The following is a 27,819-nucleotide window of genomic DNA, read 5'->3' as shown; positions in this document are numbered from 1 at the left end:
TTTTCAAAAATATTAGAAAATATTGGCAAATCAAACTTTAAAAGTAGAAAATCTTTAAGTTTATATTACTGCCCAGTTGCAGTGTAGATTTATTTGTCTTTTTCTTCTTGGAATTATACTTTTAATACACTTGAATGCCACTAATTTCCCATTCAACTTGATTGACCATTCCAGGAATCCATGACAGTCAGTTTCAAGATATATATATTAAATCTGCCAGTTACTAATATTCTGTTTTACACTGTCATACCAGTCTTAATGAAAATCACTGTATCTGTTTTGCCTTTTATTAAATATTTTACAACAATAAAAGTATGTGAAAATAATTCTATCTCTATTAGGAAAATGAAAAAAATATTTGAAGAAAGTCATCTGAAAAGTTCACAAATTACCTCAATATGTTCATCTGGCATTTGACTACCTTCCTATCCTCTAAAATGTAAACACCGCTATGTTAAACAGGATGGGGTGTAGCACAGCTATGAAAATTCAATGACAGGAAAGCTATCTAAACATTTTAGAAATAATTAACTTCCTCTGCACTTGAAACAAACTGTTAATTGTTAGAGATTCCTACCATTGTTTAGCACTTCTTGATTGATAACAAGTAACCTCATAGATTTGAATGTAATTCCATCTAAAACAGAAGTTCTTGAGCTCTAACTAGTTCATTTTATACATGCCATTTTTGAAAGAAAATGTTCATTATTAGCAGCAGAAATAACAAGTTTAATCATTATAGTATGTGTGTGTGTGCGTATATAAACTGTTATTTATTTATTCACAAGCACAAGATGCAATGATGTAAATCTAATTGAATCGCATTATTGTGTCAAATATCTGACACCATTGTGGCTTTTCTGGTGTTTCTCCACAAACAAGAGTGAAAGTTCCCTGACATCATTTTCAAGAATTCTACCAGAAATAGTGCAACAAAGTTTCTAGAAATGTGACCCACACTATTTAAATCAAATGAAATAGGCAGCGGGTGTCATGCTGTGGCAGTGGTCTGCCCAAGTGCAGGCCAATTGCTCTTTTTCTTCACGCAGGAGAGACGAGCATTTCTAGGGAAGAGGGTATATGAGATGGTTTCTTGTTGCCTTCCTCACACCAGAACAGGAATTGAACCCTCACTGTCATTCTGAACCACACGCTAGCTATCCAGCCAACTGAGGTACCCGGTCCCCAGGTAGAGGATACATAGTAGAAAATGGTAGATTTAAAAATCACAGATCTCAGAACCACAGAATGGCATGAAATGAGCGCACCAACATTTACTTAGCAATATCAAGATAGGCATCTATAATAATAATGCTCAATTTTTGTCTGGACTGTTTTGATTGGTCAGTTTAAGGGGCACGATTGTTGGTGGGTTTATTTGGTGGGTGGTGCCTGGTGCAAGTGGAGGCATGTGGGATGCGTGGAAGAACGGAGAATGTAATGTATGTGCGGCTGCCAATGGTTGGTGGTGGAGGCAGCGGGGTGCAGGGGAGTGTGGGAGATGGGTGGAGAACAAAAACAGTGGAAGGTAAGGAGAGCCCAACAACAAAGTTCCCCTGGCTGGAGAGATTGTTTCTGTGAAGAATGGGATGGGATTAATGAGAGGGATGGGGATGGCAAGAGCAGGATAGGGATGGCATGGGAGGGATGGAAAGAATAGGATGGAGATGGCATAAGAGAAGAATGACATGGAAGGATGGAATGGCATAGGAGGGAGGGGAAGTCATGGGAGGGGTGGATGAGATGGTGGAATTGGTTAAATGTGGCAAAATGGCAGGGACACTTATTTGATGAAACTTATTATTTGAAAGCTAAAATGAAGATTCACTAGTTTGAATGAAAAAGTTTTAGAAGAGCCAACAGGTGAATTAAAAGAATACATTAGCATTGATTCTATAGATGAAGATGACGATAAAAGTCTATATCCTACAGAGTTTCTACACAGTCTAACTCCAATGGGTATGCCACTGCACAAATGTAGATTCCAGGAAGCAGCAGTTATAATGTTGCTATGAAATTTGATTCCTAAACAAGGGGTTTATCATGGAACAAGATTGGTAGTTAGGAAGCTGTTTGCTTCGATGATAGATGCTGATGTTATAACAGTGTCAAGACGACACTGTTGGGATTAGAATAGTTAGGTGCTTGATGGCCGGCACAGACACGATGGACCGAAGGGCCTGTTTCTATACTGTTTAAATCTATGACTCTGAGACCCAACCTGCCACAAATGAGGCATATTAATTTCATCATATGAAACATTAATTTTAAACTGTTGCTTGACTGAATAGATGACGTGTTTAATGAGATCAGCAGTGGCTGGAAAAATTTGCATTCTAAAAGACAGTTGCCTCGGAAAAGACAATGGAACTGCTCCCGGATCCAATTAACCCAAATAGATTTTGATCACCAGAATATGGAACCAGCCAGCATTCCATCCCCACCCACCAACTCACCAACTGCAGGTGTCTGCTAAGATGAAAAGAATCCACAAAAACGCAGGAGAGTTTGTTGAAAAAACTTAGTCACATGACTAACCTGCTGGCCAACTTGGAGGTTTAAATTGTGCTCACAGGACAGTTTGTAGACAGAGACTGCTTTAAAGACAACAGAGAACTGTAAGGATGAGGGCTTTCCCAAAAATGCCTCGAGAGTCCGATATCTTGTACAAACGATTGATCTTTATTTACGAGCATGCAAGGAGAAGTCCTACTCTCACGAATGATTGTAGGGGTTCTGCTAGTACAATGTTTGAGTAGTCATTTTATACAGTTACAAGAGGTTTACTTGATGAGCTGTTTCTTTAATTACATCCTTTCCCATCTACTGTCTTCCCTAATCTATCCTGCCTTGATCACATTATTCACCTCATCAACCTCTTGATTAGGTTATTCATGTGATTCCCTATGTCTTCCCCCTGATCCCGTCTACATCTTGATTAGATTATTCATGTGGTTCTCTGTGTCTCACAGACAAGCTTTTCTCAAGTTTCAGGAGCCTAAATTTTATGCCAAGTATCCCATGATCCCCATACGCCAGTCTCCCCTTACAGATCCCCCTTTTGGTCCTTGGCCAGTGCCTGGCCAAGGTGGCCATTAACCTAGACTCCTCTGCCGATTGAATAATCCGGGATCCTACTGGTTTCAATGAGCTTTGGATCCCTTCCTAGCATTCGGTTATGACCTCACCTGTGTCCGAGTAACAAGGTTTAGTCTGGGATTGATACTTTGTACTGTGCTACATAAATAACAGCAATTTTAGTCAAGCCTGCAGTATTCCTGGGGTACACCACTTCAGTCCCCTTTTTTGGCCCTCAGCTGCTAGCAAGATAGCTAGCTAATGCTAAGTGCTCCTTGCTCCATCACTGTTGGTCTGACAGGCAGTTAGATTAGCATGGTTACATTTTCTAAATTATGTCTAACTTCTCAACATTCAACCATAAGTCCGATAGCAATTAGCGACTGCACCGCCACTAGTACATGGGAAGCAATTCTAATCCAGGGGTGAATGTCCACCCTAATACCCCAGTCCCAAACCATCTCCCACCACGACGCGTCCTCCAGTTCGACTTCTACGTCCTCACCCAGTTGTTTGACCTCCTGTTGGATTCGGTGATACTGCTTCATTGCTGTCTGGGCCTCTTCCCTCACCTTCAGTAGAAGTTCCAGCAGTTTAGGGATTCACTTCCCCTTGGGAAGCAGGGATCTCAACAAGTCCTCTGTTAGATCGTCGGTTATGTTCATCCACTCCCTACGGGGAGGCTGATGTGAGTTATTGCCGAATGTTCGATTGTCGTTGCGGTCCGAGGCTGGTAGCAGAAACTCGAGTTGATCACTGGGCAGTGGATGTTACCGTACTGGTATTAAGGCACACTGGTGGTCACGCAGTATTCCCCTTCTCCACGGTATGCCACCTGCATCGGTTCATGGCGGGCACTGCAAATTTCAAGGGTACAGTTTAGGGTGGTATTAAAACCATGTGCGGCTCTCGTCCCTATCCCTATGGGATGTGGACAGACAACATTATTCTCTACACCCAGCCAGCGAGATCCTGTAAGGAGGGAATCTCTCTGGGTCACATATTTGGGTACAAGGTAGTACTTTGGCCAATTGCTATCTCCCATGACCCCTGTATTCTCTACCCTGAGAAGGGTTTGGATGCCCCTGGTTCTTTAGTGTTTCGCTAGCATGTTGGTTAAATTCAAATCTAACTTAAAATTCCATTTAAGCATTGCTTTGCTCAATATGATTTAGAAGTCAGCAAGTTCATTATAGATAACAGCTGTAATTAATTAATAAATACTGACTGGCTCGACACAATTATTCTAGCAATTCAATTTTTTTTTAAGTTAAGAGTTACAATTGAATCAGTGAAACTGTCTGTGCAGTTCAGCCACAGAGCTAGCCAATGTGCTTATGTACACCTAATGAGTCTAATAACCTCTCTCGTTCAGGATACAAATAATGAACAGATTATCCAAAATGGGAGCCTGCAGTCAACATTCACATTGATTAGACAATTTAATACAAAGAACTTGAATAGAACTTAATCCAACAAGTAACTGCATACAGATATAACAGGAGTTATAAAGTTAGAACTACAGTGGATGATACTGATGCTAAATTTATGCATGACTGCTTTAAGTATAAGGGAACCTTCATTGCCACGCTTTGCAACTTCAGGTGCTGCTGTTCCCCATTCCCAACTGCCCTGAGCTACTCCTTAGGCATACTAGTTTGTTAACCGTGACATTTAATGTTCCACGCGCCCAATCGCAATTGGCATCACTCGAGTTCTTTTAGAATAGGCCTTGTTGGGTCCCCCAGTCAATCGACTTGGTTCCTTTCACCATCGTGGTTGCCAGACATATCAGCAGTACTGTGGTTTTCATGGTCATGAAAGGAAAGAATATAGCGGACACCAGTCGTCACCGGTTAGCCCTTATTATTCTTTGCATTTCCTTACTCCTTGATCTGTGTCCAGTGTTTCCACCGGCCTTTCCCATCAACATCCACACATACAAGTATTGCTGGTCATCGGGACCTCGTAAGGCCAGTGTGGTGCTAAGCCTGGTTTTGCAAGTAGGACCCTAACCATCACTTGATCCCCTACTCCTGGCAACTTTTCCCTGTCCTTTAGAACAACTTTCAAGTTCTGATGTTCCTTACTTAACCACATTTGAATTGCAACTTTAACTTGCTGCAAAAGTTTGAAAGGTTAAAACTGGGTTTCTGAGACTTCTACAAGGCTCCAGATATATCTTTATTTTGGAAAACAAACTGGAGCTTCATCCCCAGTAGCCAGTTTGTGCCACACAAACATCATGTGCCCAAATAAAATAAATAAATCCACACACACACACACACACAACAGAAAAGAGTAGCACATGCATTTAAAGGAAGGGAAACAGAAATAAATCAATTATGTCAACAATCCCAATTCTTTCTTCAAATGTCTTGCAATAACTATAATTAGAAATTAAAGGAAAAAGATAAACTCTCACGAAGCAGACAAACTCCAAGAGGTTATTCAGCAGCCTTTCACAGTCATTCTTTGACAAATATTCTGAACTAGCTGATATGCATTCCCTTTTCTGAGGCCCATAGCCCTAGTTACCCGAGTCTTCATTTTGTCCCAGGTGCCTCGAGCCATTCTCCCTTCCTCTGGTAGTGCTGAGTAAATCCCTGAGTTTAATGCTTGGTCTATCCTGGTCTCACACTCTGATTGCAAAATCCAGTTGGAAGCCTTAACATCGTCTCGCTCCTGCTCAGCTTCGCTATACCTCTGCTTCAACAATCTCTCGTCCGCCTCCCTCTTTTCCCTTTCCCTTGATATATCCACATAATGTGCCTTCAGGAACTCCCCTTTTCCAGCCCAACGACCTGTCTCTTCTATATGTCTGGGTCGTTCCTCTCCTCGTTTATCCCATTTTGTAATTGACTCTGTCCTGTTAACTATGGCACACCTTTCTTCCTTCTCTTTCCTAATTTACTCAATTCTAACTCCAGCTGGCTACACTTTTCCTCCTACTGCTTACACTGAGCCTGATATGCCAACAGCTCGGCTCGTTTCATTTGTCTGTCTTTACATGTGGACCCCTGCACCTACTGTTCTGCCTCACCGACAGGGTCATCCGAAATCTGTACATCCTGGATCCACCCTATAAATTTCACTACCACCAAACAAAGCAAGGTAGAAAGCAATGCTTTCTAATAACGTAAACACTCATCTTTATCATAGCTTCTTCTAGCTTCTGTTTCTTTTAACTTACACAAATTTAATACAACTTCATTCAGAGATGCTTCACACACATTCACATTTACCATTCAACAACTTCCAAACACAGAGACCAAACACCAACATAGACCTACACACACGCATGCACGCACACACACGTTTTCCTTTTGTCCTTTCAATAGCATTCTAGACTACTTTAGTACTTCCAATGTAATTTCTACCAATCGTTTTCTGAAACTTGTTGCTATTTCTGGACTTGTTTCTGGACTCGCAGTTCATTTGTTTCTGTTTTTGGGAATGTTTGTGGACTTGCCGGCAGAGTCCCATATAGGAATTGATTCTGATCCGAATTGCCTTATCCTTCCGATCTTTCTTTTGGCCTTTCCAGCATGCTCTTAGTGCTTCAGGGGGTCGTTAGATTTTCACCCACTTTTTTTCATGTTACTGATCAAATTTTCATCTTCATCTGCTATAAAACTGGTAAGAGACCCCCAACTGGTCCCCAATCTAGGCCTTCTGCACTATTTCTGTCAGGGTGTGGTCTGCCCGAGCAGTATTGACCTATGGGATACCCTTTAAATCCCCTGCTCAGCTCGACCTCTTGTGAAGGTTTGCTTTGCGGTCTCTCTCAGCGTGGTCTCCTGTGTGGTAACGGCCTTCGGGATATCTCTAAATCCCCTGTGCGGCTTCACCTACTATGTGGCTCTGCGTTGCGGCTTTCTCAGCATGGCTCTCTGCCCGGTTCTCTCAATTTGTGACCAACTACCCTGGCACGTGCTTTGATTGCTCGGTACTAGAGTCTCCAGGCATTGGTTCTTTGATACCACTTAAAGTACCAGTCCCGTGACTGTGAGGTAGACCTTTCCTAACAACGGATGGTAAAATAAAAAGGTACTCACCCCTTGATCAGTCTCCTCAATGTCGTGGTCCCGATGTGGTGTATCCTGCCGACTACGCCAAATGTAAGAGTGAGGGCTTGCCCTGGTACCCAAAAATGCCTCGAGAGTCAGATGTCTTGTAAAAATGAGTGATCTTTATTTACAAGCATGCAAGGAGAAGTCCTACTCTTACGAATGATTGTAGGGGTTCTGCTAGTACAATGTTTGAGCAGTCATTTTATACAGTTACAGGAGGTTTACTTGACGAGCTGTTTCTTAATTCCATCATCTCCCATCTACTGTCTTCCCCAATCTCATACTGCCTTGATCATATTATTCACCTCATCAACCTCTTGATTAGATTATTCACGCGGTTCTGTGTGTCTCACAGACAAGCTTTTCTCAAGTTTCAGGGGTCTAAGTATTATGCCAAGTATCCCATGATCCCCATATGCCAGTCTCCCCTTTCAGAAGGAAGGCCTCTCTCCCTGGCTCTCTCTCTCTCTAGGGAATCTCCAAATCCACTGAAGCCACTTAAACCACAAGAGGGAAGACTCCTTCATCGAAACAAGTTTGAAACTGTGCACTGGGCCCCAACGAAACAGCAAGATTTAACTGCAATCAAAGACTCTACATAGAACTCAAAAGGACAGTAAATGAGCCCCAGCTATTGCTTCAAACTTTTCCCCTTTATTCTTATTTCTTTTCTGTCTCTATCTGCGTGTGTGTTTATCGCGTATGCATGCGAGCGTGGTCGGGTTGTATATTTATGTCATTTTAACTGAACTAGAGTTTTAAAGTCATTAAACTTACACCTTTCTTGTGTAAATCTAAGAAAACCTGTCTAGTCGATTTATTTGAGGGGAGGCGAAAAACATGGTGTTTTAAAAATTAAACTCTGTTACGGTCAAACCAGGCAAAGGCGGAGAGGGGACCCCTAGATCCCTTTCTCACCTGGTCGTAACAACGGGCAGATTTCCAGGAAATATAGAGTATTTATTTGTCGAATAATATTGAGCTCATCAAGTGAAAAACCTGCCTTTTCAACTCAGGAGAAAACAGTTCCCAATTAGACTTTAATATGATATGACTGTAAACAAGTCACAAGGCCAGACTCGACAAATTTTGTTTTTATTTTCCTAGGCCTGCTTTTACACATGGATAGCTTTATGTAGTTTTTTCCAGAGTGAGAAGTTTTGATTCCGTTAAAATCTTTGGTGAAAGGATAACTAGAAATTCTGTATTTAAAGAAGTACTGTTGGAATAAAGATACAAATTTGACCGCAAATGTTTTGTGGGTCTGTGCTAGTATTTTCAGTAATCTGTGCTATTCCTAAATTTATTTTTCCATTGTACATGCTTTAGGTCTTAGTTCCTCTTACTTAAGGGAACATTTCCTGTTTTAAAAACGTTTTCTTTCTGCTGTGTTTCTTTGCATCATGCAGCATTCTGCACTTACAGGGCAGTCCAGCCACACTAAAGCCAGCCACTAGGAAGTGAATAAAAGTAGCCTGGGTGACTTTTCCTTCAATGTTCCTTATTTCCTTTGTGGGAAAGTGCTTAACTTATGCTGTTTCTGTATCATACATTCCAAAGTAGATTACTGTAATCATGACTTCAGAATATACTAGAATCAAGTAATTCATTAAGGTCTGTTTGCATTTCCTTCTGTATTTCTCCCATCGCTTTGTTCTGAAAATTAGGGAAAGTGATTTGGTACTGTGCACTATCTACACAAACCGCACACAATAAAGTGAGACTTACTGTTTTATTGCTACAATTTTGCATAAAAAAAGTCATAGAGGCAGCGAAAATGTTACCTTCCAAGTGGATATGCGCAACAACAAATTAGTTGTGCTAATCATAATCAGTATTCACATTATAAAACATTTTATAGTAAATCAGATGTTCATCAAGGATGATTTATGTTTCCAATGCAGCTACGCAATTTGGACAAGAACAATGGCTGGGTCGTTTCGTTTTTATCACCGATTTGTGCTACAAATGGACTCTTAGGCTGAAAATGAACAGCATTTGTCAGAGACCTTCAGCCATCTAAGTACAGAAACTGTCAGTATGGAATGAGAATCAAGACAAAGCACTCACTTTCATGACCTAACTAAGATGATTTTTAACACTCCTCATGTAGCGAAAATGCTGCATGCGAGAGTTAAGATGAAGCTGAGCCCACTTACTGGCCTGAGGCTGCGACGTTCCCATCTGCAGACATCATATTTTCACAGACTCTAAGTTGGTTGATAATCCTACTGCAGGCAAACAAGGGCCTAAATTAGATTTAAACGTCACCGGTGCTGCAATGCAATTTTCACGATGACTCTGGAGGTTTCTTAATATTTTAGAAGTTAAGATCTCGTGTCCCAGAATGGCTCTATTTATTTTATTTTAGCTTGGCGCAGCAGTCAATCTGCAATTGCTTTACCCTTGGAAAATATGTCAGGACACAAGTGTCTTCTGTCTGTCAATGACATCATCTGATGGGTAGGCCAGGCAGAGCTGGGCTACAACAGGTGGGAAGCTTGAAAATCACTGTAAATAAAAAAAATGTAAAAAATATATTTTATTAATGATGGCATTAGAGGGGAGTATCACTCCTAGTCTTTACTGCCCTTTTAGTTGAAATGGCTCAGTGATTATGACCTTTGTTCATGTCAAGCTCAATGAATTGTCACAAGATGTTTCCTTGATGCTTCAATACAATGAAACAAAATATTTTTTTTAAAAAGCAACAGGAAGAGCTGGGAAGAAAATAACAAACATAATTGCTTGCAATGCTTTGATTTAAAAAAAAAGAATTCTCCTGATGAAATGAGCCTTTACTATTGTTAAATGAGCAAATCAGAAAACTGATATGCTGGATTTTCAGCTGAAATCAATATAGGCTTCAGTTACACAGCCATTTTTGATTTGATGCAAGATGATCTGAATCTGTATCAACACAATATTGACAACCTTGTGTCAGTCATGGCTCAGCTGGTAGCACACTCGCCTCTGAGTCAGAGGTAATGGGTTCAAGTCGCTTCAGGACTTGAGCACAAAAATCAAGTCTGACACTCCAGTGCAATACTGAGGGAGTGCTGAACTGTTGGAGGTACCATCTCTCAGATAAGATGTTAAACCGAAGCCTCATTTGCCCTCTTAGGTGGACATAAAAGATCCAATGACACTATTTTGAATAAGAGCAGGAGTTATTCCCAGTGTACTTGCCAATATTTAGCCCTCAATCAGCATCACTAAAACAGATTATCTGGGCATTATCACATTCCTGTTTGTGGGAGCTTGCTGTGTGCAAATTGGCTTCTGAATTTCCTATATTACAACAGTGACTACACTTCAAAAGTACTTCACTGGCTGTAAAGCACTTTGTGATATCCAGTGGTCGTGAAAGGTGCTGTATAAATGCAAATCTTTCTTTTCTTTGTAATGCAACTCAGGAATCAGGTCCCAATCTGACTTCGGAACACAATAAAGCAAGATGTTACGGCCAGGTGGTAAGTGGTGTGTATGGTTCCCCCTGTTCCCCTCCCAACTGACCACAATCGTGTTTTGTTTAAAATGATGAGTGTTTTTAAGGTTAAATAAACAGGCAAATGACAGGTTTTCTCGTAGGTTAAAAAAAACCTTTTTTTACACTGTTACGACCAGGTGAGAAAGGTGTCTAGGGGTCTTTTACTGTCTTCACCTGGTCTTACAGTAACAGGGTTTGATTTTTAAACACACTGTTTTGAGCTCCCCCTTTGTGAATCCTTGTTCACCACTTTCCAATTATAAGACAAAGAAATGAGCATAAACAGGCTTTCCTGGGTTTAAAGAAGAAAAGTGAAATTTATTAAAACTTAAACTCTAATTCACTTAACATCTACAGATACACGCCACGCCCCATGCTAGCATGCATACGCGATACACACATGCAAACAGGGACAGAAAAGAGCAGAAAAATAAAATGGAGAGGTTTGAGGCAATATCAGAAGAGTTGCTTGTTTACTGTACTTGGAGCTCACAGTAGTCCTTTTGTAAGTAGTCTTGCTTTTCGTTGGGGCCCAGTATTCTTCTTAAACCTTGTTCACTGTAGGAGACTTTTCTCTCTTGGGGTTCATACATCTTCAATGGTTTCCGAAGCTGGTGAGAGCGAGATGAAAGCAGACAGGAGAGAGGTCTTTTTAGTCCAGGAGCAAACAGCATTCTGAGTTTCTTTCTCTCAGCAAGTTCATATTCAAAAAACTCCAACAGTCAGTTAGTCATGTGACAAAACTGGTCTGACCGCTTTTTCTATGTATTGGGGAAGCAAGGACTGGGTCCCTTGTTCCAACACTGTTTGCTAGCATGCAAATGTTTTTCCAGTCAGGGGCTTGGCAATTCCTTGTGATAGGCCCTGTTTTCTTTCCAAGCACAATTTTAAGTTTCAATGTTCATGTGGCGAAATAATGTGTGCCTCAGTCTTCGTAGGTGGGGGCCTGCATGACAACACGATTCTCGAAATAGTTGCAACCGTACCCAAGCCCGCATTCATACATACACACACACATACACACAAGAACAGATTGATAGAGAGGAAAAGGGTAAGTGGTTTGAAGTGAGGTATGTGTTCGGGGTTCTCAGTAAACCTGTTGAATCTTCTCGGAGGAGAGTTTCTTTTAAAGTTACAAGTCGGGTTTTCTTTTATTTGTGGGATTTGGGCGTCGCTAACTATTTATTGCCTGTCCCTAATTGCCCTTGAACTGAGTGTCTTGCTAGGCCATTTCAGAAGACATTTAAGAATCAACCACATTGCTGTGGGTCTGGAGTCACATGAAGGCCAGACCAGGTAAGGTCGGCAGATTTATTTCCCTAAAGGACATTAGTGAACCAGATAGGTTTTGAGCACAAAAGTGCTCAGGAAGAGCTGGGAGGAAACTAACAAACATAATTGCTTGCAATGCTTTGATTTTTTAAAAAGGATTCTGCTGATGAAATGACCCTTTAATATTGTTAAATGAGCGAATCAGAAAACTGCTATGCTGGATTTTCAGCTGAAATCAATTTAGGCTTCAGGTGTTTATAGTTTTCTGGTGGTTAAGACTTCAGACTGCAGGCGGTGGTCACTTTCAGTTATAAAATAGATGTTTTAATGAAAGGTCATCAATCTAAAATGTTAACCCTGTTTCTTTCTCCACAGATGCTGCCAGACCTGCTGAGTATTTACAGCACTTTGTGTTTTTATTTCAGACTTCCAGCATATGCACTATTTTGCTTTTATTTTAGGTCACTTTCAGTTCTCTGTTGCACCAAATTGAAGTGTGGAATTTGCAGCAGGAATCCTTCCTTGTTTTGGCTCAACTTCTTTTCACTGCCCTTGACTGGACTGCTCTTCTGTGATGTTCTTGTGATCTCTCCTCTCTCTCTCCAGAGATTTACCTTTTAAGGTAAATTTTACAAGGGTTGGCTTCCCTCATGTGACTTCAGATTTCAGTCCTAGCTGGGCTGTATAATGGCCTTGATGATGGCCTCATTCTGAGATGAGCATGGTTCACACTCCATTGTAAGGAAGGTTATTCAAAGATGAGAAGTCTGAGAAAGGTCTTGCCTTATTGTGTTTGAGTATAGCTCACAACCAGGTGTGATTATCTGTCACATTTCCATGCAGACTAGACTTAATTGGTTTTCAGTCTTAGTAAACACGGATGTGGATTTGAATACAAGAGGGAGGGCTGAGGGCCATGTGTCTTGTCCTCCATTTTGTTGACAGCACATGCACCAGTCTATTTAAAATGTTTCCAATTTTTTATAACTCTTCAGTTTGATTCTGTACCTTCATTGCTGCACTTCTCGTGAGTGTGACAAAAGCAGTGTGAGACCCCCTTAAAAAGGTGTCACACCCCTCTGGGCTTAGTACCCACTCCAGTATACTCCAGAATTCTAGTCCATTGTGTAACTGGGTTTAAGTTGTGCTCAGATTGCATCCCTGGGGCATTTTATGAGCTTTTAATGTTATGAAAAAGGAGATGCTGTTACCTGCACTTCCCTAATATTAAAAAAAAAGTTGACAGGGTGTGTGACTCTGCCCAGGTATGTAAACATACATTTGTAAAGCGCTCTTTCAGTGGGTAAAATCCAATTCATAACCTGCAAAGTAGTTTGTGCTTTGCACTCTACAGCCAATAGAGCCTAGGCCAGGGGTCAGCAACCTTAATAACAAGAGTCATTTTTAAAAAACAAATTAGTCAAAAATGCAATATCTTAAGAGCTGCAAAGCTGTTACTCAAATGCCAATAATAATGAAAAAAGACAGAGATGCATTTCAAAAAGTTGTTCATTGAATGATACTTTCTCACAAGTACAATGTTAATAAAAGTTTGAAAAACGAAACAAGCCATTCAATTACCCAAAACAGGTTTGACCGATCAAGGTTGGGAGCCCCATGTGTCCTTAATGAGCTGCATGGGCCTCTGGAGCTGCAGGTTGCAGATCCCTGGCGTAGGCAAAGGAAATGCACAGGTACCAGCCAAATGACAAATTTGTTATACATAAAATGCAACCTGTAATTGGATTATGAATGTTACTGTACAAACCTGCATCAAAGCAACAGAACCACCATTTCATTCTAAAGCTACAGCTGGACCGCACTTCTGATCTGACATTGGTAGATGTTTTTGTTTTACCTATGTGAACAAAAAAAACAAATACAAAAGTTGAATATTAAGAATTTTATTTTTTTTATTACAGACATAAATGCATTTCACAGGATACAAAACATTGTCTTGCTCTAAAATAATCCAAGCTCTAAAATTCCTGATCTGGCCTCAGACCACAAGACTTCCATAGAAACACTCTAATTAGCTGCACGGATATGTCAGCTGAGTTAATCTGTCAGGTGTAAAGTGACGCCAGTCTGAAGCCAACTGCCTGATTTACATGTACCCTGTACAAGTGTGTGCAACTGGATGAGTGTGTGGCAAACATCGACAGCTGAGCATGACTGCTGATTTATTTTCCCTGAATTAGTGACTAACACACAACCAGGGAAGGCATTCCAATGGCACGTGGATTCTGTGCTAAAGTAAAAGTACATGTCTCGGTAACCCTGAAATATTTCAACAATTGCACTCTTTTAATGAAGAGCCTCAATTAAACAAGGAAATGAGATTATGATGACTGATTCCTAATAGAAATAACTCATCTGATGGAAATATAATCTCTTGGTACCTAGCAGCATACATTTCTAAGTTTGCTCGAATTGAAACCGACGTTCTGATGTGCAGCAGAATTTTGGGGGGCAAGAAAGAAACAGTCATCATTATTCTTTCTCAGTAATTTTAATTATGCAGAAAATACAGTTGTCCAAAGTACAGAAGACTATTACTGTGCAACATAAAATATTATAATTAACATACAGAATATAATAATATGCTGTTTCATATGCTAGTCCATTCTTTAATAGGACTGCAAAAATATGGCACTTCTTAGCTCTCTAATCTACAAGATTTTAAAACAACTTACATTTATAATGCACTTCTCACGTCAATGAACCTGATGTGTTCGTTACGTCCTGCATATCCTTCCCCTTTTGTGGAATTTCAGGGCCACCTAAAGCATGATAGCAGAGAGATTGTGAAGGGGAAGAATTGGAGGAGTGTTTTACTTGCCAAATAAACAGACAATGACAGGTTTTCTTGTTGGTTTAAAACAGAAGATTAACTATTTAATGAACAAAAGTCATTCCCTGAAATGTTCGTAACACCATTCACGCACACATTCATTCTCACGTACATTCTCAAGAGAAGTCAGATAGAAGGCAAAGGGTAAGGGTTCAAGGAGTTGTAGGGGTTCGTGGTTTACGGTAAACCTGTTGAATCTTCTAAGTAGAACAGTCTCTTTTAAAGATGCAGGCCTGGGCTGTTTGCAGTCTTGACTTGTTGAGGTGTTGTAGATTTCAGGTGGTTAAGGTTTCAGTTTGGAGGTGGCGATCACGTTCAGTTCACTGCTGAAGTACAGAATTAGCAGCAGGCCTCCTTCCTGGTTTTGGCTGGATCCCTTTCTTTCCACAGCCTCTCGCTGGACTGCTTTTCCATAATGTTGTTGTGATCTTTCCCTCTCTCTACAGAGGGTTGCCTTTTAAGGTCACAATTCATCATTAGCATTTCTAGTACTTGACACATGGTGTTTCTCCCCTGGTGTGACCACACAATGATCAGGATGGGGAATCCATGGCCATCCATTAATGTCTGGATGAGTTGGTCTCGAGGGGTCGAATGGCCTCCTTCTGTGCTGTAAGTGACCCTATCAGTGTAATCCTGTTATGATACACAGCTACTTCACACCTTCTTTGTTTCAAAAGAACCCATTCAATTCAGGAATGTCTGTTGATGGTTTCACGATGGGTGTAATTGATACCTCTTAGTCTGGAATGTATCCTTTTGTCCTTAACAAACAGTGAGGCAGTGATCGATTACACAGGCCAGGTCATCTGACCTTCAGCAGCCATCTTTTGCAGCATTGCCCACTTTTTTTTTAAAAAAAGGTAAAATCAAATTTGAAGAAACCACCTTGAATAAAGTTTCTATCTCAAAAATAAGAATATGATACGTCTTTACTGACAATGTACTGCTGCATCTGATGGTCCATGCAGGTGGCCGCTTTTCCCTCGATGCAGACATCAGGGTGAAGACCCGACGCATCATGCCGCTCATGCTAGAGACCAACTCCTCTAATCGTTCTCCAATCATGCACAGTGCCTCTGGAAAGGCTAACAGAACCTCACATATTTTCTGCTGTTGTTCCAGAATAGTTCTCTTCATTGATGACCCCTGTGGTTCCACATCTGCGTCCAGCTGAGTAGAACTTGGAGGATTCGGTGACCTCTGACAGGGACTATTCACTGCTGTACTTGTCTCCACCACCTGCTCACTTGTGATGTGCACTTCACCATGTGATAATCCAACTACCTCTCTTGACTACCCCATTTTTATCTGAGGTGGTGGAGGGTGCATGAGTCATGTGATGGTGCTTTCTCAGACCGAGTGACCTCTCCTGAGGAGTCTTTGTCCTTTTCCCGATGCAGTCTTCATGAAAGACATGAACGAGAACTGACTACGTGAGAGAAAAACAAAAAAAACTTGCATTTATAAAGTGCTTTTCACAATAACGGGACATCTCAAAGTGCTTTACATCCAATGAACTACTTTTGAAGTGTGGTCACCGTTATAATGTAGGAAACGCAGCAGCCAATTTGCCCACAGCAAACTCCCACAAACAGCAATGTGATAATGGTCAGGTAATCTGTATTTTGTGATGTTGATTGAGGTGTAAATATTGGCCGGTACACTGGGAATAACTCCCCTGCTCTTCTTTGAAATAGTGCCATGGGATTTTTTACATCCACCTGAGCAAGTAATGGGGCCTTAGTTTAACGTCTCATCCAAAAGATGGCACCTCTGACATTGCAGTACTCTCTCAGTACTGCAGTGGTGTGTCAGCCCAGATTTCTGTGTTTTTTTTTAGAGATACAGCACTGAAACAGGCACTTCGGCCCACCGAGTCTGTGCCGACCATCAACCACCCATTTATACTAATCCTACACTAATCCCATATTCCTACCACATCCCCACCTGTCGCTATATTTCCCTACCACCTACCTATACTGGGGGCAATTTATAATGGCCAATTTACCTACCAACCTGCAAGTCTTTTGGCTGTGGGAGGAAACTGGAGCACCCGGAGAAAACCCATGCAGACACAGGGAGAACTTGCAAACTCCACACAGGCAGTACCCAGAATTGAACCCGGGTCGCTGGAGCTGTGAGGCTGCAGAGCTAACCACTGCGCCGCCTGTGTCTCCAGAGTGGGACTTTGAAGCCAGAAATTGTGCAGAGCAACATATTTCAGTGGCTGGTGACATCAACTTTACATGAGTAAATGTTGTACGTCATGCAACTGTGTTACATTTAATTCTGTCATCAAGTAGCTGGGAGACCCCCATCTCTCCAACTCCAATGGCCAGGCATTCAGAGACCTGGTTTATCTCCAGCGCCTCCTCCTCCCTTGCTGTCAGGGTAGCTAAAACTGGAGGGCTGCCCCGAGTTCTCTGCCTCTCCTTGGTGATCGGTGCTTTCTTCTGCAATTAGTGTGAGGTGTGGACTGTTCTGAAAGGAAGGAAGGACAACATTTGTGGAAGGTCACTGTGAAGGATGGGTGTGACATTGCAGTAAGATGATGGTGATTATCAGTGGTGGCTGGACAGATGAGGATGTGCGGAGGCGTCTCCCTTGAGAGTGATGGGTTTACCTGTAAGGTGCGCTGGTCTGAGGAGCGATGTGTACGAGAACACTGAGGAAGGCAGGGTGAGAGGGTTTGCATTTGAATGTGAATGCCACTCACCTTTCCTGCCCTGATTAGGTCATTAAGCCTCTTATGGTACTGTATTCAGGTACAAGGCACCACACTCCTGCTACTGATTTCCTTTGCAACACTCAGCCAGGCCTGCTTTTTCTCTGCAACTCCCTTTTCCTCTTATCCACGAGGAACAACCTGATATACAACATGATGTAGAGGGACGCACTTGGGAACTGTGGCACAGGCTTTACACGTTAACCCTCCATTTGTTCAGATGCTGGCTCAGTTTTCACTTCTAGAATGCTTCCATTTAGACCCACGCAGGGTCCCTTCAAATAGGTGGAGCTCAAACAGACTGCAGTGTATCGTCATCATGCCTGCCCGCTACAACTAGTCAGGAAACCTGGAAGTTAGATGCAAATGCCGTAGCTGTGCTAAATAGCTACTGACAAATGTATTGCTGAAACTTCCAGGTTCCTGATGGCTTTCCCCAATGTTAAAATTCAGTCCTGGGTTTCTGACATGGGAATGTGTTCAAATGTCTAGCATGGTCAATAGCCTTGCTGAGCACAATAATCTCTTTGCTTCACTGACATGTAGGATTAATCTGGCAATTTTATCAAAATGTTTATTTTTTAATCATTACAACAATGACCACACTGCAAAAGTACTTTATTGGGGAGATCCTGAGGTTGTGAAAGGTGCTATATAAATGCAAGTTCTTTTTCTCTTTTACTCATAAATATACAACTCAAGACCAATAAACAACGTTCCATTGTTACAGATGTGTATTTCTTTTCTTGGGGAAGGGGGGCCTGCATTGTAAAGAGTCTCCTTAGTAACCTCTATAAACTCAACAAGAACAACTTCGAAAATCTAATTTTCAGGTAGAAGCCGAGACATTTTTGCCTAAATTTGCCTACATATCTGACTACAGAATTAAATGTCAACATTTATCCTGTGGGGAACTCCAGTCCACATCAATCCAAATGTAACATAATGGCCGGAATTTTTCGTTGGGACGGAGGCCCCACCCGCCAGCCGAAAAGTCGGGGCAAGCCCGCCTCTGCTGGGCCTAAGGAGCCAGGCTGGGATTTTTCACTCCGCAGCCCTTTAATTGGTCTTGGGTGGGACTTCCACCTCCTTGAGGCAGGAAGTCCCGCCTAATTGAGTTGCCGGTCAATCAGTGGGCCAGCAGCTCTTAATCCCAGCAGCGCCACCAGAAGCGGTGGCCTCTTTTGGGACTACACCCAGCCATTGGAGGCAAGAGGAAGGATGGCCCCGGAACTCAGTTAAGTTTTTAGGGCCTCGCCGGGGAAAATCGTCCGGGCTTCAGTGAGGCAAGGGATGGGTCAGTTGGGGGGTTGGGGGCGTCAGGAGAGTGTTGTGCACTGGGGGCAGTTGGTGCTTCCAGGGCGGCCCTCCATGAGGTCCAGGGTGCCCGATCAAGGGGGGTCCCTCTCTCCAGCCTGCAAGAAGGCTGCCTGATTTTACCAGGCAGGGCTCTTGGGGCCTTTGACATCTGTGGGAGGAGGCCCTTAAGTGGCAGTTAATTGGCCACTTAAGGGTCTTGATTAGCCTGGGGCAGGTGGGCCGTTTCTTGCTGCCACCTCCCTATGAAGAATGCAGTGGGGGCTGGAGGGGGTCGAGAACGGACCCACCCCCCCCCCACCCCGACCTCCCATTCAATTTTACGAACCCCCGTCACCAGCTTGCTCGTTGGGGGGCGGGGGGTGCTGTAAAATTCTGGCCAATAACTCTGCAGTTGGATTGAACCTGACTTCAGAGTGGAACAGTACAACGCCCCTCTTACGAAGGTCAGCTCACACTGCTCTGATTTCATTTGTCATGCAGTGTAATGTCAAGTTTAATATAAGGAAGGTTCAGGGTAGAGTTGGACCTGTCAGATACTTTGTAATCTGAATATTCCCAGCCACAATCGAAATATTTAAAATGTAAATGCTGGGAGTGCTAGAAACTGCAGAGCTCTTCTTAGATCACATGACTTAAACTCTTAGCCAGGCAGTATAAACAAGGTGCTGCTGGTTGAAAATGCATACTGTTGATACCAATCTGAAATCGGTGAATACAGTATAATCACAATCTAACAGTGATAAGAGTGTGGTCCAGTCATATCTTTTCGTTCAGCTTAAATCTTGCTTATAGTTTAGTCCAAATAATTAGAATTACATTCTTGGAATAATAAAACTATAGATCCAAACTATTAAGATTATCAACACAAAATCAAAATTCTAAAGAATTCAAAAGAGGATAATTAAATTAATAAACAATGATAAAATGAATGTAATCTATAGTCAGTCCTATGTATTTTAACAATATTTAGATAATGCCTTTTCTGCACAAAGATACCACAAAGCACTTCATGGAAGAACAATCAAAAAATGGATGCTGACCCAAGGAAGGAAAACAGTAGGAGCAATGACCAAAAACTTGGCCAAAGAGATGAATTCTAAATAGGGTCATAACAGAGGAGGTAGAGGGGCTTTGGAAACAATTTCCAGAGCATGGCCTCCAATGGTGGGCAAAGGGAAGCGAAGGGTTGCAGAAGAGGCCAGAATTAGAGGAGTGGTTATTTGTAGGGTTGAGGGAGTGATAGAGCTGTAAGAGTTTTCAGGGATAGGGCGACCAAAGCCATGAAGAGATTTATACATAAGGATGGGAATTTTAAATTTGAGGCATTGGGATATGGTGAGCCAGTGTAAATCATTGCGAATAGCAATGATGAGTGATTGGGACTTGATGCGATATGAGATACAGACAAAAGCAACAACACCAACTTGTATTTATATAGTGCCTTTAACATGATAAAACATCCTAAGGCGCCTCACAGGGGCATTCAAAAACAAAATATTACACTGAACCACATAAGGAGATATTAGGGCAGATGGTCAAAAACTTGGTGACAGAGGTAGGTTTTAAGGAGTGTCTTAAAGGAGGAGAGGTAGAGGGTGGAGAGGTTTAGGGAGGGAATTTCAGAGCTAATGCCTAGGCAGCTGCAGGTGCGGCTACCAATTGTGGAGAAATTAAAATCGGGGATGCTCAAGAGGCTGGCTGGAGGAGATTCCCAAGATAGGGAAGGGTCAGGCCGTGAAGGGATGTGAAAACAAGATGAGAATTTTAATATCGAGGCATTGCTTAACCAGGAACCAATGTAAGTTAGCAAGCACAAGAGTGATGGATGAACTGGACTTGGTGCTAGTAAGGACATGGGCAGCAGAGTTCTGGATGACCTAAAGTTTACAGAGCTTAGAATGTGGAAAACCAGTTGGGAGTGCATCAGAATAGGCAAGTCTACAAGTAATAAAGGCATGGATGAACATTTCAGCAGTAAAGAGCTGAGACATAGGTGAAGTTAGGCAATGTTACAGAGGTGAAAATAGGCAGTGTTACTGATCATGTGGATATGTAGTTGGAAGCTTATCTCAGGGCTAAATATGACACCAAGTTTGTGAACTGTCTGCTTCTGCCTCAGATAGTTGCCAGGGAGTGGGATGGAGTTGGTAGCTAGGGATCTGAGTTTGCAGCAGGGACATAATGGCTTCAGACTTCCCAATATTTAATTGGAGGAAATTTCTGCTCATCCAGTACTGGATGTCGGACAAGCAGGCTGATAACTTAGCCACAGTGGAAGAGTCGAGAGAGGTGGTGGTGAGGTATAGTTGGGTATCATCAGCATATATGTGAAAACTGACACTGTGTTTTTGGATGATGTCACCAAGGGGCAGCATGTATATAAAAAACAGGAAGGGGCCAAGAATAGATCCGTGGGGGACACCAGAGGTAATGTTGCAGGAGCAGAAAGAGAAGCCATTACAAGTGATACTCTGGCTACATTTAGACAGTTAAGAATGGAACCTGGTGAGAGCAGTCCCATCCTGGACAACTGTGGAGGAGGGTGTGTCAAAGGTTGCAGACAGGTTGCGAAGGATAAGGAAGGATAGATTCGACACAGTCACAGTAATTTCTGACTTTTGGTAAGAGCTGTTTCGATACTGTCGCAGTGTTGGAAACCAAATGGAGGGATTCAAATGCAGTTTTGTATGAACTGGTTTACTAAGGGTAAAGGATGGGAGGTTAACTTAGAAAGCATGGGGAACGTTTCGTGGCAAAAGTGTTGATAAGGATTGTAGTGGCATAAGAACATAAGAAATAGTAGCAGGAGTAGGCCATTTGGCTCCTTGAACCTGCTCAACCGATCTGATTGTGGCCTTAACTTCACTTTCCTGTCTGCCCCCCCCATAACCCTTGATTCCCTTGTAGATCAAAAATTTGTCCACTCAGCCTCAAATATATTCAATGACCCAGCCTCCACTGCTCGCTGGGGAAGAGAAGAAATTCCTCCTCATCTCCATCTTAAATGGGAAACCCCTTAATTTGAAAGTGTGTCCCCTAGTTCTAGATTCCCCCACAAGGGGAAACATCCTCTCAGCATCTACCCTGTCAAGCCCCCTCAGAACCTTTGACATTTCAATAAGATCAACTCTGAGTCTTCCAAACTCCAATGAGTATAGGCTCAACCTTTCCTCATAAGACAAACATCTCTTTCCAGGAATCAGTCTAGTGAACTTTCTCTGAACTGCTTCCAATGCAAGTATGCCATTCCTTAAATAACGTGACCAAAACTGTACACAGTACTCTAGGTGCAGTCTCACCAATGCCCTGTACAGTTGTAGGAAGACTTCCCTACATTTATACTCCAACGCCCTTGCAATAAAGGCCAACTTTCCATTTGCCTTCCTAATTACTTGCTGTATCTGCATGCTGACTTTTTGTGATTCATGCACAAGGATGCCCAGGTCCCTCTGTATCACAGCCTTCTGTAGTCTCTCTCCATTTAAATAATATTCTGCTTTTCTATTCTTCCTGCCAAAGTGGACCACCTCACATTTTTCCACATTATACTCCATCTGCCAAATTTTTGCCTACTCACTTAAGCGATCTATATCCCTTTGCAGACTCTTCACAATTTGCTTTCCTAACTATCTTCATATTGTCAGCAAATCTGGCTACAGTACAGTCGGGCCCTTCACCCAAATCATTAATATAGATTGAAAATAGTTGAGGCCCCAGCACTAAATCCCTGTGGCACTCCACTAGTTACAGTTTTCTGACCTGAAAGTGACCAGTTTATCCCGACTCTTTGTTTCCTGTTAGTTAGCTAGTCCTCTGTCCACGCTAATATATGACCCAAAACACCATGAGCTCTTATCTTGTGTAATAACCCTTTATATGGCATCTTATCGAATGCCTTTTGGAAATCCAAATGCACTACATCTACTAGTTCCCCTTTATCCACACTTGTTACATCCTCAAAGATCTCTAATAAATTTGTCAAACACTATTTCCTTTTCATAAAATCATGTTGATTCTGCCTGACTGTATCGTGATTTTCAAGATGTCCTGCTACTACCTCTTTAATAATGGATTCTAGCATTTTCCCAATGACAGACATTAGGCTAACTGGCCGAGAGTTCCAGCTTTTTGTATACCTCCGTTCTTGAACAGAGGTGTTATATTTGTGGTTTTCCAATCCGCTGGGACCTTTCCAGAATCTACGGAATTTTGGAAGTTTACAACCAATGCATACACTATCTCTGCAGCTACTTCCTTTAAGACCCTCGGATACAGGCCATCAGGTCCAGGGAACCTGGCAGCCTTTAGTCCATTAGTATTCCCATTACTTTTTCTGTAGTGATAGTGATTGTTTTAAGTTCCTCCTCCCTTTTGCCTCCTGATATTCTACTATTCTTGGGATGCTTTTTGTGTCTTCTACTGTGAAGACAGATACAAAATACATAATCAAAGCCTCTGCCATTTCCTCATTTCCCTTCATTAATTCCCCAGTCTCACCCTCTACTCTTCGTTTTGATATATTTGTAGAAGCTTTTACTGTCTGTTTTTATATTTCTTGCTAGTTTTCTCTCATACTCCAATTTCTCCCTCTTTTTTTTTAAGTCATCTTTTGCTGGTTTCTAAAATTTTCCCAATCTTCTAGCCTACCACTAATCTTTGCAGCCTTTTTGTTTAACTTGATACCATCCTTAACTTCCTTAGTTAGCCACGGATGGTGCATCCTTCTGGTAGAGTCTTCCTTCCTCAATGGAATATATCTTGGTTGAGAGTTATGAAATATCTCCTTAAATATCTGTCACTGCTTCTTTACAGTCATATCTTTTCACCTGTTTTCCCAAAACACTTTAGCCAACCTTGTCTTCATAACCTTGTAATTGGCTTTATTTGAGTTTAAGACATGAGTTTCGGACCCACATTTCTCACCCTCAAACTGAATGTGAAATTCTATCATGTTATGATCACTCTTGCCTAGAGGATCCTACAATGAGGTCTTTAATTAATCCTGTTTCATTACACATTACCAGGTCCAACAGGTTCTAGACATATTGTTCTAAGAAATTGTCCCGAATACACTCTATGAACTCATCCTCCAGGCTACTTTTGCCAATTTGATTTGTCCAATTGATGTGAAGATAAAAATCATCCATGATTATTGGCCTAGCTTTCTTGCAAGCCCCCATTATTTACTGATGTATGCTCTGTCCTACTTTGTAGCTACTATTAGGGGGGCCTATAAACTACTCCCATCAGTGATTTTTTGCCTTTGCTATTTCGTATCTCTACCCAAATTGATTCTACATCTTGATGTTCTGAACCAAGATCATTTCTCAATATTGTACTTATCTCATCCTTTATTAACAGAGCAACCCCACCTCCTTTTCTTTTCCTCCTGTCCTTCTGAAATGTCAAATACCCTTGAATATTCAGTCCCAGTCTTGGTCACCTTTCAACCATGTCTCTGTAATGGCTATCATATCATACCCATTTATTTCTATTTGTGCTACCAAATTAATCCATCTTGTTATGAATGCTGCGAGCATTCAGATAGTGAGCCTTTAATTCCATCATCAGACCATTTCTCCGACTCTGACCTTATTTGCTGCACTCTTATGGTTGTACGCCTCCTGTCACACTCTGTTTCTCATAACCTATATCATTACCCTGCACTGTTTCCTTGTCCTTTCTCTTGAACGTGAACCCTCCCCGCCCACCCCCACTATTTAGTTTAAAGCCCTTTCTACCACCTTAGTTATAGGATTCGCCAGGACGCTGGTCCCAGTGCAGTTCTGCTGAACACAGTCTGAACAGTACAGGTCCCGCTTTTCCCAGTACTAATGCCAGCGCCCCACGAATTAAAACCCACTTCTCCCACACCAATCTTTGAGCCACACATTCAACTCTCTGATCTTATTTACCTCATGCCAATTTGCCCATGACTCAGGTAGTAATCCAGAGATTATTATCTTTGTGGTTCTGCTTTTTAATTTAGCCCCTACCTGCTCCTACTCCCTTAGCAGAACCTCTTTCTGAGTCCTACCTATGTCATTGATAGTTAGACTGAGGTAGGGATAGAGACAAGTGATGTGACAGAGGTAGAGGTTGGTGACTTCCTTGATTCAGCAAACCATACATGCATTTAGTCCAACATAAAAATTCTTAGCACTGTTTCAATGCTGTTAAGATTATTTATTTAAGAGTTAAGCATGATATTTGTTGTACCCAGTACTATCTAATTGGAACTGTGATCTCTGGTAGTCATCTAACGACTCTGGAGGGGGTTACAAGTCATTAGGAATTTTATGCATATATATGATTGGAAAATAATTTAACATATATTGTTGTTTCCCTATTGGTACTGTCTAAATTCATATATATCTGCCTGAATACAAAACTATCTCTGTATCATACAATTTTTAAGCACAGAGAGAAGCCACTTGGCCAATCACACCCACGCCAGCTCTTTGTAAAAGCCAGCTACATAGTCCCAAGTCCCTGCTTTTACCCCTGTAATCTTTTCAACTGAAAAATATTAATAGTCGTTTGGTGCAGTGGTTAGCACTGCAGCCTCACAGCTCCAGCGACCCGGGTTCAATTCTGGGTACTGCCTGTGTGGAGTTTGCAAGTTCTCCGTGTCTGCGTGGGTTTCCTCCGGGTGCGCCGGGTTCCTCCCACATGCCAAAGACTTGCAGGTTGATAGGTAAATTGGCCATTAGCAATTGCCCCTAGTATAGGTAGGTAAATATAGGGACAGGTGGGGATGTGGTAGGAATATGGAATTAGTGTAGGATTAGTATAAATGGGTGGTTGATGGTCGGCACAGACTCGGTGGCCCGAAGGGCCTGTTTCAGTGCTGTATCTCTAAACTAAACTTGAGAATGACTGAAAATAGAGACACGTTGTTGAAGCTTTCCATCTTGCACTCAACAACTTAAGTTATTTATTTTATTTTATTTAGAGATACAGCACTGAAACAGGCCCTTCGGTCCACCGAGTCTGTGCCGACCAAGAACCACCCATTTATACTAACCCTACAGTAATCCCATATTCCCTACCACCAACCTACACTAGGGGCAATTTACAATGACCAATTTACCTTATCACCTGCAAGTCTTTGGCGGTGGGAGGAAACCGGAGTTATTCTTGAGTATTGTCCTGATGAGTGCAAGATGAAAAGCTTCGACAAAATGTCTCTATTTTCAGCAATTCTCATGATAAATATTAATTAATTTTCATTTCCAAAGAACTGAATATAAATTTTATTAAAACAGTCAAGTTATTGAAGTTGAAAAATGGCTTTGAAAAGCCATATTGAAATTCAAATGAAATCATGTTTTGCTATAATTGCACTTGTACAGTTCAGTATACTAGCAAACAAACAAAATTTGTTTACATCGGGATAACTCCTGACCCATGCAAAAACATCTTTCAACTTGTAAGCAAATATTAATTATCCAGAGATAACATTCCAAAGAAATTATCCCCAGCAGGAAGAAGGAGTGACTGATCTGATCAGAGAGATTTCCAATCTCTTTTTTTCCCTTCAGCTTAATTTTTGTGTTGCAATCAATGAGGTTCATTAACTTGGTTTATTATATTGCCAGTGTTCGCCCCATCTATTACTTCTTCCCCAAGTACAGTTGTCATGGGGTGGAGAAGGCAAACCAGGAAGGGTCCCCTTCTCTTAACACCATTCATTTTACACTCAGCGCCTCACAATCAATTCTCCTTCGTCTTCCTACTCGGCACGGAAGAGAGGAAAACAAAGTGAAAGACACTACCAATTCCTACCTAAGCTAGGAGATAGCAGCCATCCCAGGTTCTTCCCACTTCCCTGAGCGGGGCGAGGGCACGTGACCGGACGCAGGCTGGAATCAGGTGGTGGTGGTGGTGGTGACGCAGCAGCCGTGGAACCTGTGTGTTGTTGGTGTCAAACGCGGACAGTTGGTTTTGACTCTCGCGCCGCTGCGTTTGAGCTCGCCTCGTCTCTCAGTCCAAGCCATAGCTCCACCTGCGGGCGCTGTTACTCGGCAGTGCCGGTGGGTTGTGCCAGGCCACGAAGCGTTGTAACTTTTCGTCGTCAACTTAAATAATCCAGCCCGACATCTCTCGCTCACTCGAGTTAAATCAGTAGCTCGCTTTGGGTATGAGAAGACGATGAAAGACTGCGGAGGGTAAAGAGCCTGAGGAGAGCCGCCCCTGAAGAGCAGCAGCTTTTACCTGAGGAAGGGAGGCCGCGCGAGATACCTGGTCGCCAGCGCGCGGCCCGGCACGGCCGCTCAGCCCCGCCCCACCCCCGATTGTTGTTGCTCTCGATCACGCGCCGCCCGGCACTCCTGGGACGATGGCCTGGGTGAAGCTTTTCCTGAAGCCCGGGGGCAACCTGCGGAACAGCTACCAGCCAGGCAGCATGTTGTCTATCGCTCCGACCAAAGGGCTGTTGAACGGACCTGGGGAGAACAGTTGCTTCCTTAACAGCGCGGTGCAGGTAAGGGACCGGGAGAGGTGTAACCTAAAAACCAGGCTCGGGCTGCGCTCGGTGCAGTGACAACTATAGCAACAATAGTTCGTTCGGCACACCTGTAAACTCTGTTTAAAGTTGGAAAAGTTGAACTTGTGTTGTATTTGAAACTCTGCTGACTTTCTGTCTCACCACTCCGTCCTGATGTAAAGAATGCAGTGACACCCTGATTGCATGTCGTACTGTGTTTAACACTTCGGATCGCTACACAGAAAATACTACCATTGGTATCAAATGGTATCATTGAGCACCCACCCCAGAAAAAAAAATCGTATTTTTATTACCTCGTTGAACATTAGCTTTTTGTTATTGTAAGTCACTAGTTGAGTTTCAACAGTAGTGTATATTACCTTGTAGCAAATCTTCTACCAACAGAATTAGCCAGATTGCAAAAACAGGATTGTTTTCAAGGGTGACTCATACAGTCCTTAGATCCTAATTGGAGGACAGGAAGGGATGAAATTTGACGTCTGATGCAGACCAATT

General features: G+C 42.2%; 1 protein-coding gene and 1 long non-coding RNA gene across 6 annotated transcripts in view; one reads left to right on the top strand and one right to left on the bottom strand.

Moving 5' to 3' along the window:
* Positions 1 to 2,670: 2,670 nt before the first annotated feature.
* On the bottom strand, positions 2,671 to 27,343 carry LOC137373857 (uncharacterized). 4 transcript variants are annotated; one of them, XR_010975719.1, is made up of 6 exons: positions 26,604 to 27,343; positions 14,610 to 14,696; positions 13,682 to 13,771; positions 11,124 to 11,252; positions 7,137 to 9,662; positions 2,671 to 3,935 (listed from the first exon to the last, which is right to left on the bottom strand). It is a non-coding gene; the product is annotated as an uncharacterized lncRNA (long non-coding RNA). The 4 variants fall into 4 exon arrangements; XR_010975720.1 differs by having other exon boundaries at positions 11,135 to 11,252; XR_010975718.1 differs by lacking the exon at positions 11,124 to 11,252 and having other exon boundaries at positions 26,604 to 27,340.
* Positions 26,694 to 27,819, top strand: part of LOC137373851 (inactive ubiquitin carboxyl-terminal hydrolase 53-like) — a 116,374-nt gene continuing 115,248 nt past the window's right edge. For both annotated transcript variants that reach the window (XM_068039323.1, XM_068039312.1), the window contains exon 1: positions 26,694 to 27,300. In XM_068039323.1, the coding sequence (XP_067895424.1) occupies positions 27,157 to 27,300 (144 nt within the window). In that variant the 5' untranslated portion in view covers positions 26,694 to 27,156. The remainder of the gene's footprint in view (positions 27,301 to 27,819) is intronic.

The sequence above is a fragment of the Heterodontus francisci genome, chromosome 1 (assembly GCF_036365525.1).
Source record: "Heterodontus francisci isolate sHetFra1 chromosome 1, sHetFra1.hap1, whole genome shotgun sequence".
NCBI classification, from domain to species: Eukaryota; Metazoa; Chordata; class Chondrichthyes; order Heterodontiformes; family Heterodontidae; genus Heterodontus; species Heterodontus francisci.
Note: the sequence above shows the minus strand (reverse complement) of the source record. Positions and strands in the feature narration are given on the sequence as shown.